We start from the raw sequence: 18,356 nt of genomic DNA on the forward strand, positions 1-18,356 counted from the left end.
CTAGTAGTCCTGATCACAGATTTCCTGGTGAATCTTTCCGACAGATAACTGGGCGCAGTATTGTTCAAACATTTGAAGTCAGTGTTGCAACCTTTAGCTTGATTTTGTCATATGTGGAAAGCCAGTTATTAGCTCTTCTGGTAAAGGAAATATGTTCTCTCCTGGCAATTCCTAAAGCTGCTCTAAGGGCGTTATTTTTCAAAATCTGAATTTTCTTGATGATTTGTTTGTTAGCGCCTATGTACAAAGCATTACAGTAATCCAATTTTGACAAAATAAGCGCTCGGGCCAAGGTGATGCAACTACTGTTTGATAGAAAGTGTTTGCTTGCTCTGATCAGTTTAAACGTATAAGCTGTGGATGAGGCCACAGTGTTGACTTGCTTGTTGAAAAGATAGGGTTGTGTCTAGGTAAAAACCTAAGGTCTTCACCTCTTTGGACACGGAGATGATATTATTATCAATGTTAAAGGCAGTGTAGTTAGAGCTCAATTTATTAAGGGATGCAGTAGTGCCCAGAATGATGATCCCAGTCTTATCATTCAGGTATAGTCCATGGGTGGCCATCCATGCCTGGATGATGAGATATATCCTGTACACTAAGGCCACATGCTTGTCATAATCACCAGAAAGAGGTAGGAGGATCTGCATAGTTAGTGTAGGTGACACCAAAATGGTCCAGATCATCGAAAAGGGGCTTAGTAAAAATATTGTAGAGGGTAGGTGAGACACAGGATCCCTGCGACACTCCACAAGTGATAGGAATAGGGTCTGCGGCTGAAGTAGGAGAGAAGACTCTCATAGTCCGGTTGCTGAGAAAAGATTGTATCCAGGCTATGGCTTCCTCTGAGAAGTGGGCAGCTGTGTCCAGGTCAGGCCTGCTAGCCATCTACCCACCACAGGCGGCTCCTGGCTGGACCACAGCATCAGGGCACATCTCTTAGCCATCAACAACAAAACAGCTTCCTGGCACCCACACCCAGTTTAGGACACCACCCAAACAAACAACATAATATTTCCTAGAGGATTTCTACATGCAATATCTGTCCCATCATATCCAACACTTGATTCCAAAACTTATGACATCTTGGGGCAGTTCAATATCATATGCAGAAAAACATGCATCCAGTTCTTTAAACCTAGGGCAACTATCATCAATGGAATTATAAAATGTACTCTGTCAAAAAGGGGTTAAATATATGCAATGTAGTACTTTATATTGGATCAATTTAAACCTAGCATTTAAGGCAAGAGTTTGTGTATACATGCACATGTGGGACTATTCTCATCATTCAGATCTAACCAAGTATCTTCCATCAACCTTATCTTACAGGGGAGGTCTACCGCAGGGGTATTACTTTGTACATGATGATAAATACTGGATACAATGCATGTTGTCCAAGCTGAATCTATATATATATATATATAAAAAACAAAGTTGTGTTTGTTTGTGGGTTTGTATATGGCGTTGAAATTGGGAATGTAACTCCTCCTCAACAGTGAGGTCTGGCGTCATGAATTTTGAATGGAATATTCTTTATTTCATTGCTGAATTAATGCAAATATGTAAAGGTCATCCCGCTCACCAGATAATTGTTTGGTTTTACGGCATTATGTTTGTGGTGTTCCGCGCGCCATCTACTAGTCATTTGTAGCAAGTGCTCATCATCGTGCTATGTGTGCTAAATTGGTCTTGCGTTTTTTTTGTTTCCAAGTTTTTTTTAGAAGAGAGTTAGTGTTTTGATTGATTTGTTTTGCTATAAAATTGATACATCTTAATTTCACTCATTAATTGAACGCCAATTGTATATTTGCCTCTGATTTAAATTCTCACATGAATATCATATTTGTATGCTTACTGTGATTATTTTCAGTGTGTGCTTAGCAGCGAAAATGGCCACCACTGCTAAGAAGACTGCAAATAATCAGAGTAAGCATACACATATGATATTCATGTGAGAATTTGGTTCTCTGTTCATTCATCGCCCGTTTCTTTTCGCTTCACTTTTTACCAAAATGTTTTTGCCGAAAAAGATCAAATATTTTTTATTTGGGGGCTCCCCCCCAAACCTCTCCTTGCCATTATTTATTCCCTATACACCACCCCACCCGACCCCTTATATGCCCCCCCATTTTTATCAATGCTCTTTTCCGGCAAACTTGTTCAGCAAAAAGTGTAGTGGAAAAAAAAAATATGGTGTTAAATGTATTAGTGAAATTAACATGTATCGCGTTTTTCCTTTGTGGCAAACAACAATATTTGTTCATCTTTTTCGGTAGAATATGAAAACAAATCTGAGAATGGACAACCTGGGCGAAGCTGGGTACTTATGCTTATTAACATACTGAAAATGCTAGTTCATATATTATGCTAGTTCATAAAATATTTCAGAAGCAGGGTCACGGTAGGCTCCATCGGGAAGTCCAGTGTCCAGCCACCTCTGTGGTATCCTTGATATTGAAAACAAAAACACAATAAATGAAATGCCAATTTCTCAAGCAAACAAATATGAGGTCTTATTGTTGAACTCTTCTAACATCATACTCTGACTCGATGCCAAGTGTTGAACCCAGAATCCCAGCTCCCCAACTACCCAGTACGGGATACCACAGAAACGAGCATCTATGCCTGTGCGGCAATGAAAAATTATCTTTCCATGCCCCGAGGTGATTTGAATTACAATCTCTTACACAACGAATACTTAATTTACTTTGTGGATGGGTCATGTTATCGAGATCAAAAAGGTATTTTGGTGGAGGGATACGCAGTATGCGCCCTGGGGAAGGTTGTGGAAAGTGGGGAAACTACTGCAGGTTACTACAGCCCAAGTGGCGGCACTCGTAGCACTTACAAGGGCATGTAAGCTAGCAAAAGAACAAACCGTCAATATATACACAGATTCACACTATTATTTTGAAGTTGTTCACACTTTCAGACAATTGTGGAAGGAACCTGGCTTCCTGACCTCATCAGGCTCGCTTATCAAGAAATATCAATAAGTTAAGATCAATACTTAGATGCATTTATGCTCCCCCATTAAAGAGCTATAATCAAACATGCTGCTCACCAGCCCCAAGAGGACGAGGTGAGCTGTGGCAGTAACTTTGCTGATTGCACTGTTAAATCGGCAGCAATAACAGAGTCTCAAGATGAATAATTATTGCCCACGAGAAATGACCCGGAACAATCCCATTTAAAATAAATAGTAACTTGTCATTTCTGAAAGAACTCAGTGCTGCTATGAACCATGAAAGATATTACATAAATGTGTTTTTTAGGATTGGGCACCTCCTGCCCAGTCAGTGTTTTTAAAAAATGAATGGATTGATTTTCCCCAAACCAATAAAAATGAATATCTGCAATGTGCTGTGCCCAAATTGTTCCTTATTTAGCACAAATCCAACCAACTGTTTCTGTGCATGTGTTCAAAGGAAGCACCTTATTCTCTATGGGAATATGAAAGGGCTCAGGCCGAAAATGGCTGTATTTCCTACACTTGAAAACGAATGAACTGTTGATGAATTTCCCCCCGAATTTCCAGTCTGGGGGTGGGGGGTCTGTGGCAGAAATGTTCTTGCAGGAATTTCAGCCAGATCTGTCCACTGAGTTAAAACTTATTAGCAACTAGCTGATATACCCAGCGTTGCTCAGGCTTTCATTCCCTCATAGGTACAGGTAACTGCAGAATTTGGTGCTGTTTGGAGAAACAGTGTGGAAGTGTATAAGGAACAAAGCTTTGCCAAGTCACAAACCCGCAAACAAATGTTGGCTTTTGCTGAAATCCGGGTAAAGGGGTGGAGTGTCCAAAATGTGGTGCAGATTGGTGAAACGGTGTGGAATTGTGTAGGGAACATAGGTGAAGCCACAAACCCACACCCACATTTTCACTTTTGCAGAAATCCGGGGAAAGAGTTGGGGTGTCCGGATGTCATGTAGCCAGTAATGTCCGGAGGGTCCTAACATGTGACTGTGCAATATTTAGTGCAGATTGCAAACTCCCAGCACTCCTGGATGAGGGGAACAAGCAATCACGGATGTGGTTTTCCTGCTAGCAGATGTGGGCTCAGAGGGTAATTGGCGAGGGCCTACTGGGTGGCTGCTACTCCTCTCAGGGAGAGTTCTTGATTCTGTTAAGCTTAGTGGCTGCTGACACTCCATCATTCATTGCCCATCAGCCCTTCAGCTTGGAAATGAAATGAAATGATGTTTTATTTATATCATATCAAGCTCGAACACAAGTGTTTCAGAGCACGACCAGGCAAAGGGAGGGGAAACAGGGGAGAACAAAAAAAACCAAAAATCTTACTAGGCCCAGTGACATTAAGAACGCGCAAGTGCATAGGGAAGGGAAAAATGGGGAAAGGGCATGGAAGGGGGGAGAAGTGGAAATTGCGGAACAGAGGAGAGAACAGAATAAATAAATAACTAAATAAAGGCAATGAACAGTCATAGTAAGCCAGCAAGTGGCGAGTGCTAGGTTAGTCAGATAGGGTATATCTGATAAGTGCAGAGGAAAAGTGGGTGGGGGACTGTATGGGTACAGATATAGACCCCAGTGCAAGTTGTGGCCCGGAGGCAGTGCCGGAGGGTGGCAGGGTGAGCAGGTACCTGAGCCCGAATGACAGAGGGTGGCCAGGTGCACGGTGCCAAGAGAAAGAAGATCAGCAGGGGAGAAGAGGGGCAAAAGCAGAAGTGTAGAGGAAGGTCTTGAAGTGCTTCCGGGACCAGAGATGGTTTTCCTCAAGTTTCAAGGTGGCTGAGAGGCTGTTCTAAAGGGAGGCCTAGGCCGAAGACAGATCTATCCCTGGCTCGTTTCTTTGAAAAAAACGACAGACTTTGAGCGAGTTAGAAGTAGAGAAGCGAAGGGCTCGAGAGGGAAGGTATTTACGGAAGGATAGTTCAAGGTATTTTGGACCCAGGCCCCAGAAACCCTTGTGGACGATGCAGAGGGTTTTAAATGTAATCCTTGCATCCACTGGGAGCCAATGAAGGGATTTCAGAGCTGGAGAGATACGATCGCAGGGCTTGAGGCCGAGGACAAGTCTTGCAGTCCTGTTCTGTATTAGTTGTAAAGGCGGAGAGTGGAGGCAGGTAGATTTAGAAAGAGGCTGTTGCAGTAGTTCAACCTAGAGCGAACCGGAGCTTGGAAGGCAGTGAGCTTCTGGGGGAAGGAGAGGAAAGGCAGAGAGCCTCTAAGAAGGTGCAGTAAAAAGTTTGACTTTTTAGAGACTTCAGAGATGTGTGAGGAGAAGGAAAGTGTGGAGTCAAAGATAGCCCCCGCAGGTAGGGGTAGGAGGAGGGCCAGAGAGTGAGGGGAAAAGATGGTGAAGATGTACCAATGAGGAGTATCTAAGTCTTGTTGGCATTTAGACAAATATCGTTGGCAGCACACCAATTTTGAATGGCGGTTAGACCATCAGAAATGAGGGAAGGAGAGGAGGTGTCTGAGGGAAGCCTGAACATGAGCTGGGCATCATCAGCATAGCACTGGAAGTTTGAGCAGAAAATGGAAATGCAGTAGGTGAGAGTTGCCAGGTATTGGTTAAAAAGGAGGTGTGCTTACCTTGAGTGAGCCAGTAGATTGGCCACACAAAATGCCCTGTGCAGCCTTGCACAGGGAAAAACATTTAGCAGAATACATCAGAAGGGAATGGACCAGCCGCAGGAACGGAATATAATAATAATAATAATAGTAATAATTTAGCATTTATATAGCGCTACAAACTCTCAGGCATCTTGAGCGCTGCCTATTATTAACCATGGTGTGTGGTGCTCCTTTATCGACCTTGGAAGGATGAAAGGCTGAGTTTGGCCCTGCCGGGATTCGAACCTGCGTCATCAGGCTCTGCACAGAAGTCAAAACGAGCGCTCTCCTCGCTGTGCTATCGGACCGGATATTGAAGCAAGCAGTACAGTGCTTGTCAAGCAGGTATTCCAGCACCCAAACTGGGGGAAATGCCGCACCCAGCAGAAGAGACTGGAGCGATGTGAAGCTGCCAGGTTTAATGTAGGGATTTCCAAGATGGTGCTACATGCCGCAGATAGTTATACAGTCTTTCGAGTAAAAATGAAATCCTAACAGCAGGGTTTGAAATTGAGGGGACCTGGGAGCTATTTATCTCCTGCTTGTAGCCTAGAATGACCTGGTTAGCTTGACAACAACAGCTACCAGGACAATGTTTGGCTCCCCAGGCAAACTGATGCTGAACAAACACACCTATGTGAATGTGACTTTGTGCGTTTGGGACAATCTATAAAGATTAGGCACCAAAGGAATCAGAATTTGAGGAGGAAACGGAGGAATCAACATCAAGTGAAAAGAACGACTTGGATTTTCCATTCAATGCTGAACACACAAGACCTGATTGTCGAGGTCATGGTGGGAGAAGGGCAGGCCCTCCACTGAACTTGGGTAAGGCATCTTCCACCCCGAGGTGCCAGGAGTAACCCAAAATACAAAGTACTACAGTTCAAATCTCTATAAGAAAAAAGGACATAGGTTGCGGATAACCAACAAACAACAATCACCTCGAGCCCCGAGAGAACAATAAGATCTAACGAGCCCAAACGTCACCTTGTAAAGTGGCAGAATCGCAGTAAAGACATCTTTCGGATTTCTCTGGAAAGGATGCTGTTCATAAAGGATGATCTCATCCTAAACAGAACAAATGTACTGCAACTATTCTACTGTGTACCAGCACTCAGAGTAATCAACTCAAAAAACATTCTCTTGATTGAGTTCCCAGAAGAAGCTAGAATGGACAGAGTGGTGATCTACTTGGACTCCTCAGCAAACAATCACCTCTTACTGGATGCGGGTGACCCATTACTGCCCATGAGCTTTCTATTGAAGAAACTGGTAACACAGGAAGCTTATATGAAGAGTCCGGCAGGGCCGCCCTCATGTGGAGTTCAGTCGAACTCCAAAAACAATACATAAAAATTCTCAAAACCGCAGAGAAACAGAGATAATTCCCCATGTGAGGGCTCCAAAACGGTACCTAATGAGGGATAGTTTGGTCAATCCAACTTCCAGATTGTGATTAGACCAAGAAGAAACAACACAGGAGAACCGGGAAACAGGATCCCTGATACTAACCTGCTGGAAAATGAGGATTGGAGTTGGTTAGCCAGAGCACTAGCCTCAGGATCTCAATGCTCATAACGTTTAAATCTTGGAGAGGCGGAGGAAAAGCTACTCTTCACACTAGGTAGTTGGAAAACGAGGGATTCTTCCCACCTCTTTGGTAAAGGTGACCTAGTATTTGCCCATTATGATGTAATATGCCTCCAGGAAACCTGGCTGAGGGAGACGATGCCCTTGGAGGGCTTTGCAATTACAGAACATGCCGAAAAAGGCCTCATGGGATGCTCAAGGGGAGGTTTAATGACCCTACTAAGTAATAAATGTGGTCTTGAAATAGTATCATCAGAAAAACCATCTCCTTTAATACAGGTAATTACCATCAAAGAGATAGACAAAAAAGACCACCAACCTTGGGTTGGGTTGCTACTGAACCTGTATTGGAACACCGCCTCTGAAATGGCTGAGGGATTTATAGAGGAGATTACCTCCTTAATTCATAAAGCAAGGATGATGTGGTCAAACTTGGAGATAATAGTGTGTGGTGACTTAAACATGCATTGTTTCGACAAAAATCAGAACTTAATTAAGGAATTGGTGCCAAATGCGACACTGCAGGTCATCACAGGACTGCAACTGAGAGAAGAACTAGCCGATCGAAACATTAGGCTAGTGAACGGGAGCATTAAAGGGGGAAACGCCACCAAAAGTTACGTGGAAGAGGGGGGCAGAACAGAACATACTGGATTACATTTTTGTAACGGAATCAGCCTTCAACAACTTAATTCGTTTGGACATTCAACCCACCCATTTCAGTGATCACAACATCCTAAAATTGACTTTCCACAACTGGATTAATCACAAAAGCGACAAGGCTGGCATCAAATAAAAAATTGGAGCCGAGAGAAAAAGTATTAGAATTAATCAGGAAGAAATACTAGACCTGACGAAAGTACTTGAAGGAGAGCACAGAGATAATGAGATCACACACCCACGTGATACAGACTACGCGGCACATTTGCTGGCTTATACTGAATTCATATCCTTTGGCCCCAAAACATACTTCCATCCTCACCATCAATTTGATGGCCAGGTAGCTTCAAGGAAAAAGCTCCTACAAAGTCAAGTGAGGAAATGGAGAAAGATTACTCCAAGGATGTGTTGGAACACATAAGAAGCCTGAACTAATCCCATAAGAATTGGCTAAAACAACATAGAGCCTGACTGCTCCAACAGGACGTGGAGTTCATGCTGAAAACAATGGTAGCTAAAAACACTTCACAGATGTGGGAAGTGTTGAACGATATGACGACGACACAGAATGTCTTGATGGTAAACCCTGTTCCTGGAGCTGTATGGGAAGAATACTACAGACTAATATTTAACGTCGACCCGTGCAACATTAACGATCACTATAACTGTTCTGGGGGCTCCTGGAAATGTAATATAGATAAAGAAGACATCTTGTCTCTGATTCGAGGCCTGAACAACTCAAGAGCACCGGGCCCGGACAGCCTTACAAAGTCAGACCTCAAAAAACATCTGCAGTAATGGGCCAGTTTTATGGATGTACTATTTAAAGGGAGTAAGACCAGCAAAAAATCCGGAATCATTGAAAACTTCTTTGATAGCACCGATATTTAAGAGGGGCGATAGGGCTGACCCAGCCAACTACAGGCCCATCGCATTTCTTGATGTTATCAGACATTTTTTTAAAGCCCTCACTGAGAAAGGACCTGTCTGACTGGAGCTTTCGTTCCAACCATTACAACCAGTGGCAGGCTGGTTGCGTTAGAGGAACTGGCACAGCAATCAACCACTTTCTTATTAAGATACTGAAAATTCGGGCCAAGAAAACAAACCAAACCAAGATCTATCTGGCTTTCATTGACTTGGCCCAAGCCTTCAATACGATCGACAGACCAACATTATGGGCTAAACTGAAAGCATGGGCCTGCCCACAAGATCGACCGGAGGTATTAAGGGCACTATATTCGAATACATTGATGAGAGTAAAGCTGGACAACCAAGGCAATTTAAGCAAGGTTGCAGGGTGGCTCCAGCAATCTTTAACCTCTATGTATCGGACAGTGAGGTAGCATTTAAGGAGATCAGATGCTCCCCCCCCCCCCCAGTCTAGATGGCACCCGCCTGAACAGATTGCTGTTCGCTGACTATCTAATTCTTATGGACCAGACACAGGTAGGGTTGCAATGCCAATTAGACGCATTTTCTGGTTACATTAATGTCAACTCTCTTAAAATCAACGCTAAAAAAAAAAAAAATCGAAATTTCTCACCCTGAGTTATAAACAGGGAGAAAAAGCTAAACCATACCATGGTTCGCTCAAGGAGAAAAAAAATACAGGAAGTCTCCTGTCTGACATACCTTGGTGTCTGTTTGGGCGACTCCTTCAGCGACGCGCAGACAGCTGACTTTACGCACCAAGGCCAAAAACCTGGCTGCACAGACCAGTTTGATACTAGCACGCCACTGTAAATTTACACTCATACCGGTGTTGGAATTTTACAAACTGAAAGTGTCTCCAATACTAACATATGGGGCAGAGACACCGTTTTCTTTGGAAACAACTATCTGGCCTAAACAAGAGGGTATATTCTGGAGGAGGATTTTGACTCTACCACAGGGCTACTTATAAGAGCAGAGCTGGGACTTACTTCACTATACACCATAACGGTTTAGAAGATTATGGGCCTCATTATAAGCATGGCAGGCCGGGAACTACGGTACCGGTAAGCATGCCAGTGCTGTAGTTCCCGGATCGCCATACTACGAGCAGTGCTCGCGGGCGCCTGTCAGCCCGCCAGGACTGGCCTGGTGGGCAGAGCAGCACCCGCGAGCACAGCATCCGGTTTCCCCATTCCCATTGAGCCCTATGGGGCTCAAATGGGAATGGGGACTGACAGGCACTGACACCCGGCAATGCAGGAATTACTGGGTCCGGCAATGTCAGAATTACCTGGTAATTTCTCATTGACGGGTGCCGGAAAAAATGCAACTCTGACGCAGCCGTGTCTGTTTTACAGGCACAGCTACCACCAGGGTTATAATGAGGCCCTATCACTTTACCGGAAGTGCCTAATGGGCCAAGATGAAGGTGGTTTTAGTTTATTAAAAAGAGCACTGTTTGCTAATAAAGAACCTTCATTGAAGACCTGGAATTTGGCCTGTTTAGCGATCCTGGGCAGTGTGAACCAGACAGTTGACACATTGATTACCAGCCCTATGTTGGTTAAGAACAAATTGTTTGAAACTGATTGGACGGACACCTTGGAGGCCAGAGGGAAGCTCAAAACGCTGGGTAAAATAGGCAAAGACGAGAGGAATATTGCCAAGCTATTTGATGAAATTTCCTTTTAGTAACCTAAGGAGCCAAATCTTACGATTTCATTTGAACTTGTTCCCCACTAAACAAGTGAAGGAGCTCTAGAAAGACAAGACAGCTCGGGACTTCACTTGTAGACTATGTAACCACTCTTGCAAATCCCTATTTCGTATCACACTCCTGTCTGAAATTTATGAAGCAAATACTTTGACAGCTGATGAATGGTGGACTTTCTTGATTAGAGGCTCTAAGATTTCACTAACATTAGCTCTACTTGCGTTTTTAAAGGAAGCATTCCTTGTCATGGGCCCGGAAAAAAACGAGCCAGGAGAGAAAGCCTAATTAAGTTGAACAAGATTGAACTGGAAAGACCACACCCAGATGACCAGAGGTATTGTTCCCCAATCGGTGGCTTTGATGACTATTGGACCCGGGGAAAGCGGGTTTCGTGGTTTAAAGATTTTATCATCTAGGTGGGTGCATGTACTATGGGGTTGTTTCTTTAATACCTTACGTTGGATGGGAAACATGACATTTAAGATTATTTTGATGTGGTACTTTACTTAGTTAAGAAGTACTTGTCTTGTTTGCTTTTTCTATGTTAAGCAGCTAAAAGGTTTCACTTGTTAACCAAATGCTTAATACAAAAAGAAAATCTATAAATATTAGGACATATATAAGACATATAAAGCACAAGGGGTCATAAATAATAGACAATTATGTTTGCATCTTATGTGGAAGCTATATTTGAAGAATGCAATGTACTAGCTCTTCTCTCCCCAGTGGAAGTTCCTGTTCACTGGCTAATGGTGGATACCCAGTAGCTACTTTTAGCTCCCGCTTACCCAATCTTCATTTCGATCCCTGTAATAGAAGCCATTACCTCGTAGACCTATAACAGTCTTCAACCAACAATTAAATAATGAGTGGAATAAGTCACATAAGAGGAATGGCCAATCCCAGGAGGGAGTACAAGAGCACATGGGGAAGACGCAGTTAGAGTCAGCCTTAGAAAACACCCCACAATCTCATGGATATAAAAGAGGCTGGGAAAATTAATTCAGTGTCTTGGACCAGGAGGATGCAGGCATACCAACTAATGCTCCTTTGATACAAGGGGAGGCTGCTGGAGAGAAGACTGGATGGAATGCTACCTCTAGGAAGTTAGTGCAAATGTGGAGGGGCTGGGCAGAGGGATGAGAGCAGCTAAGCCCTGGCAGCCCTGGAGGAGGAAGGCTAACCAGGACACAACAGGCCCTCTGTGAAGCCCTTGAGGACCTGCAAAGCAAGAGCACAGGTTTTCCACAAGTGAACCTAGCAGGAGGGCAAAATGATTTTGGCTGCCTAGAATGATCCCAGATGAGGAAGGGGATACTTGTTATACCTGTTAAAACTAAAGGCTGAGGAGGGACTGGTCATGAACCTGGAAGGCAAGGTCCAGTGGGGACCTGCCGTGAATCTTGAATCCAAGGTCCACTAAGGGCTTGTCAGGAGAGACCCATCATGAATCCTAAAGCCCAAGCCCAGAAAAAGGACCCAGTGGCAAGTCTGAATGAAACCAAGGTCTGAAAAGGGCAGTTTGTAAACCCTCAAAGAATCAAGATGCAGTCTGTTTTGCTGCATTACAATGAGGATGGACTTTGTAGAGTAGGTTTGTGAACTGCTTGTTTTGGCCAATCCTTGGAATTTTATTTTATTAGATTATGGTAGCCAGGAGGATACATTCAGAGACACAAAGCTTGCACAGCCCAGTTTAGGGCACTAGCAAAACAAAGAAAGTTTAATGATCTTGCAGGACATAAAACCCAAATAATAAACCAATGTGATTACGTTTCACTAAAATAGATGGAAATGAAGGAAACATTAGAGAACCTAATCAAAGAACAAACAACACAGTGATATCTCGTGATTAGAACAGATGCAATTAAATTTGCATCCACGATATGGGCTTGAAGGTTAGGTTTTGGACGTTTCTGTTGGCCAACCATTTAGAGTTTTCTTTTTTAGAAGAAGTACACTTATTGCACCCTTGGTGGAGGTTGGAGGAGGGGATTTAATATAATAGGATTTAGACATTTATGTTACCACAAGGGGATCCTTCGGAACACTATGGAAACACCATTTAATTTAACCAATCTTGACAGTCTTATTCAAAAATCCATCTTCAGTTGTTGAGTTTCCCAGAGTCCGTTAGCATTGAGAATAGGGATTATTGTTCTAGGTTTTGATAATGTGCTTTGCTCAGTAAGACAAGTGTAGATTTCTTATTATGTCTAAAATATATATTTGAAGTCATCTTAAATGTTCTTTTTCCCAAAAGTTGCTTTTGTAAAACACAAGGGGCCTCATTACGAGTCAGCCGGTCCGGAAATAACGGTGGCGGTAAACCCGCCGCCACCGTTATTTCCGGACCTGCTGATCTCGAGTTCTGCAGGCGGGAGGTGTCACTCCCGCCAGGTCTGATCTGGCGGGAGTAAAACCACCCGCCTGCAGACGGACGTGGAAACACTGGCACCATTACAGCATGGTGCTGGTTGTTTCCACTTCCCCATTCCCATGGAGTCTATGGGACTCCATGGGAATGGGGACTTACAGAATTCCGCCTCTGGAATTCCCGGGTCACTGGGGTCGTAATGCCTCGGTGATTCCGGGAATCACAGAGGCGGAATGGTAATAAGAGTCCGGCGGTAACCTGCCGGTTTTTCCGGCACGGTTACCGCCAGACTTGTAATGAGGCCCAATGTCTGCGTTTTCCTCTAGTTGTGCAACTCAGATGGCACTAGCAACTACACTACTCAGGGAGGAGGGGGAGAGAGAGAGAGAGAGAGAGAGAGAGAGAGAGAGAGAGAGAGAGAGAGAGAGAGAGAGAGAGAGAGAGAGAGAGAGAGAGAGAGAGAGAGAGAGAGAGAGAGAGAGAGACAGAATGTTAGATCGACATATGGTACAACTAGATATCAAATAACTTATCAGGCTTTCTTTGAACATTAAAAACATTAAACCAACTATAATGAATTTAAGGAATTACTGAATAAAAGGTTGAGTGGTCCCACATGCTATATTTTGTTTTGTAAAACAGATTGTTTACCTCAACACTGTACAGAGAAATAGGTGCCTTTTTTGGCAAAACGTATTTAAACGGATTTGTTATGTGCTTCAGGATGCATTTGGGCCACTTCAAGAGGAGTGTAATTCCTGAGGCTTGTAGATGGTACTTACATGAAACAGTTTCTCAGTTTTGGGAAACACTGCAACCACATCATACAATTTGATAATTCCAGATGATACTCTCTGTAAGGTAATAAATATAGTTATTGATGGCACAGAACACATGTAGGTGATGCCTGGATTATACATTATAGTTCTATTAGTCAAAAGAAGTAGAACACATGTCAAATGTACAAATGCATGCAGTTACACAAATATGACATGCATTACTTACCGTAATAGCATTTCTGATGATTCTATCTGCTTAGATTCACATGCTGTGCATATAGTCCAACATCTAGTGGTAATTGCATAGTATTGCATCTTTCTTTCGACGCTCGAAAGCGGACGTCGACATGGGCGTGCCTGTAACACTATCCCTAACGTGACTTGTAGTGTACCCAAAATCCCTCACCTGTCGAGGTCCCTCCGATTGTGTTTTTTCTGCCGTGAGGGAGCCTTATGACGAGAGAGAGAGAGAGATAGAGAGAGAGAGAGATAGAGAGAGAGATAGAGAGATAGAGCGAGCGATATGTCTATGTTCCTTCTACTCTAAGAGGGGAGAAAGAGTGGGTGCATGTGAATCGAAGCAGATACAATCATCAGAAATTATATTACGGTAAGTAATGCAAGTCTTCTGATGCTTGATAATCTGCTTAGAATCACATGCTGTGCACAGACTAGTGAGCTGTACCCAGAGATGGTGGTGGGATGTGTGAAGGAACAGTAGCAAAGAGATGTCTTAGCACCGCGTGTCCCACCTGAGAATCAGGCCTAGAGTGAGCATCCAGGCCGTAGTGTTGTGTAAAGGTGTGCACAGAACTCCAGGTTGCTGCTTTACAAATGGACTCAAGAGGAACATTTGCAATGAATGCTATGGAAGCTCCAGTGCCCAGAGTAGAGTGTGCTCTAGGCTTGAAGGGCAGATCTCTCTTGGCAAGAGTGCAGCAAAGTGTGATGCAGTTTACGATCCACTTTGAAATAGCTGATTTGGAGACAGGGTTCCCTTCTCTGCCAGCTACCACTGAAACGAAAAACTGGTTCGTTTTCCTTAGTGGTTTTGTCTTTTCCAGATAATAGATTACTGCTCTCCTCACATCAAGTGTGTGGAGGCTTCTTCCTGCCATGTTAGTGGGGTTCTGGAAAAGGGTGGGGAGTTCAATTGATTGGTTCACATGGAACTTAGAAATAAATGTATGCGCAAATCGTGGGTGAGTGCGCACAACCACCTTATCTTTGTGAAGCGTGACAAATGGGTCTTCAACTGAAAGGGCCTGCAGTTTGCTAACTCTCCTTATTGATGGGACTGCCACCAGGAAGGCGGTCTTGTAAGTGAGTGCTTTAAGGCTTGCCTTATACATAGGTTCAAAGGGATGTCCCATTAGTCTAGTCAGTACAACGGTCATGTCTCATCCGGGAGCTGGGTTGGAGATAGGGGGGTGAAGTTTTTTTTTTTTTTTCAACTTAATTTTTATTGAACATTTTTCAGTTGACACATCAATTGGAAGTAGACAAACAACATTCTCAGGTATAACTCTCCCCCCGCTTGTAACAAACCAAGCCCGGATGGGCGCTGGGGAATTTGATAGGCACTGTTATGGGACCTTTAGCCACAGGTCGACTAACAATAGAGTTCTTTCAGCGTAGCATAGAGTGGGTGTTGGAGAACATTTCTCGGACACAGGACAGGGTGGGGGGCCCCCGAAGGGAGGTGCCTCAGAGTCTCATTGTACCACAGTCCTCATGTAGAAGCACTGTTGTCCAATCAAGCAGGAAGGTCTTCATCGTATCGTGGGTCAGGGCTGTCAGTTTCTCATAGGTAAAAATCACACAGAGTTTAGCCAACCATTCTGATCTGGAGTGGAGAAAGCTACCTTTCCATTTCTGAGCCAGGGCCAGTCTCCCGGCCCTCAACATGGCCTGAATCACCCTGCGGATGGCGCTGGAGTCAGACTCTTCGGACGGGGGGGGGATTATCCCAAAAAGGATTACAATGTGATGCAGGGGTAGGGTAATGCCCACTACGTTTTTAATCCAACTCAAGAGCTCCGACCAGTAGATCTAAACAGACGGGCATTCCCACCATAAATGATACCATGTCCCTCTTTGGGCACATCCTCTAAAGCAAAACGGGGATACAGCTGGAAACATCTTAGACAGCCTATCAGGGGGGAGGTGCCATGTGTGGAGAAGCTTAAAGTTATGCTCCATGGATGATGTATATAGGGAGACCGCAAAGAGTGTTCTAAAGAGTTTTGCCCAGGTCCTCCAGCTCCCCTCCCAATAATGTTTAAATCCTTGTCTGCTCTCCAGTTGAGATGTAATCAGAACTTTATAAATCCTAGACAGTGCACCCCTTCTTGACGAGGACTCCACAATGACTCTCTCAAGAGGCATAAGGGGGCGCGCAAGAGCGTCGTCCCATTGAGGGTTAGTCATAATCCCTTTCACTCTGAGGTATTCAAAAATCGACACTGGTTTGTCCCCCATGGCCGATGAATGTGTTTCGATGAAAAAGCTGGGCAGCTCTCTCAAGGCCCATATCCAATCAACTTTGTGTATCCCGTAGACCTTTCTTGCCCAAATCCAGGGGAGGGGGGGGGGTGCAAAGTGAGGACAAGGACAGCGGGGAGGGCCAAGAGGAGAGGGCTGTGTTTACTTTATCCCGCTTCCATAAGGCCCCCAGGACTGACAGCGTCAGGTGCCCTCTAACGGAACCGGGCAAGGCCTTGGTCAAGGACCACAGAAGGTCCCTTACCTTCCTGGGGTGTGTGTGTGTGTGTCTTCAGTGTAGGTCCAAAAAGTATGCATGTCGTCTCTCATATGTTCCAATATTACCCTCAGTTGCGAGGCCTTGTAGTACTGTTGGAAATCAGGAAGCTTGGCACCTCGGGAGAGTCAGGGTGTCGTGTTTGATCCTTGTTTTCTTTCCCTTCTAGATAAATCGTTGGACCATGGACTGGAGAGATTTAAAGTATGCCTCAGGGATAAGTATCGGGAGAGAGGTAGAGATAGAGAAAGCGGGGAAGAATGTTCATCTTAATAGAGACCATTCGTCCAAACCACAAGAGCATCAGGAGGGCCCACCGTTGAAGGTCTAGTTTTATCTTGGAAAGGATGGGGGCGGGGTCTAATTCAAAAGAGGGCTCCCAAGTCTCAAGGGAGGAGGATTCCCAGGTATGGAGTAGCTTTTTGTTCAATTCGAATGCCCTCTATTGTTTTACTCTCACCAATGTCCTTGTCACCTTTACCCATTGGCATGAGACATGATTTCGACTGATTCATTTTCAGTCCGGGAAAGACCCCAAAGGAGGATATCAGGTTGAGGAGGGAGGGGAGAGAGGTCTTCAGATCTGTTAAATAAGCAAGGATGTGGTCCACGAATGGGGAGAGTTTAAAAACAAGTTCCCCACACCGAACCCCCAGGATTCCTTGGTATCGTTTTATCACTATGGCCAAAGGTTCCATCGCAAGGGCATATAGTAGGAGCGAAATGGGGCAGCCCTGGCGGGTCCATCTAGAGCGGGGGACCAGTGATGAGACCGACCCCGTTAACTGTCACCGTAGCAGAGGGCAATCCATCCGCAAAATGTGTCCCCTATACCCATCTTCTGTAGGACCTTTCCCATGTATGACCACTCTACCCGGTCGAAGGCCTTTTCAGAGTCAAGAGATAGGAAATAGGCTTCCATGTTGTTACAGGAGGCATGGTGCATAAGATCCAAGGTCTTCCTGATATTATCAGACCCCTGTCTGTCCGGAATAAATCTGATTTGGTCCCCGTGGACCAGCGAAGGAAGATGCTGAGGCAGCCTGTTGGCCAGCAACTTAGCCAAAACCTTCACATCCGTATTAAGAAGAGAGATGGGATGGTAGGATTGGCAGTTGGTTGGGTCCTTTCCCTTTTTCGGAATGACCACGATCCGGCCCATAGCATGGACTGGGGGAGAGACCCAGACTCCAAGGCAGCGTTGAAGAGTCTTGAGCGAAAGGGCACCAGAGTAGAGTGGAAGGATTTATAGAAGTGAACCGTGAAGCCATCATCGCCCGGGGTGGTACCCCCCCTTCATAGATGCAATAGTAGCCACCACCTCTTGGGGCGGGATGGGCCTTTCTGGGGGATCCACTTTCTCGGGAGGGAGGCGGGGGATCGGGAGGGAAATCGAGTAAGTTATCGACCCCGGACCCATTTCCTGAGTACTCCGACGACCCCCTGGTTGGATAGCCACAATTTTGTCTCTAAGAATGTTCTCTTCTCTGAAGCTTTCATGTTTTCTTGCAGTCCCCATCTCAATTAAGGCCCCCCGGATCGTCGCCTTAAAGGCTTTCCAGACTCCTGCTTCCCCCACTTGGCCATTGACGTTAATCTCAAAGTATTCCTTTATAGCTACTAGGAGGGACTGGGCTGATTCTTTGTCCTTCAGTAGAAGGTCGTTACACGTCCACCTTAAGGGATCGGCAGGGGGAGGAGGGATACCCAGTTGGACCCGAACTAAGTCGTGATCCGACCAGGGGATAAGGTCGACCGAAAAGTCGGTTATTTTTTCACACATTGAGTTATCAACCAGGACATACAATCGATCCTGGAGAGAGAAGAGTGTGGGCTTGAGAAGAAAGTGTAAAGGGGGTTGCGTCCCTGCCGTATTGTGTAGGAGTCAAGGAGGCATAACTCATTGTTAGTGTTTTGAAAGAAAAGGGCCATTCTCTTCTGAGTATTGGTGT

The 18,356-nt window shown here is 44.7% G+C and overlaps 1 protein-coding gene across 2 annotated transcripts in view; it reads right to left on the reverse strand.

The window, feature by feature from the left end:
• The window catches only part of RPP30 (ribonuclease P/MRP subunit p30), a 209,458-nt gene that overhangs the window by 91,773 nt on the left and 99,329 nt on the right, over window positions 1–18,356 (reverse strand). For both annotated transcript variants that reach the window (XM_069611311.1, XM_069611312.1), the window contains exon 5: window positions 13,647–13,718. In XM_069611311.1, coding sequence (XP_069467412.1) covers window positions 13,647–13,718 — 72 coding nt within the window. The remainder of the gene's footprint in view (window positions 1–13,646; window positions 13,719–18,356) is intronic.

Source organism: Ambystoma mexicanum, chromosome 8 (genome assembly GCF_040938575.1).
Source record: "Ambystoma mexicanum isolate Mex_15411 chromosome 8, UKY_AmexF1_1, whole genome shotgun sequence".
Lineage (NCBI taxonomy): Eukaryota > Metazoa > Chordata > Amphibia > Caudata > Ambystomatidae > Ambystoma > Ambystoma mexicanum.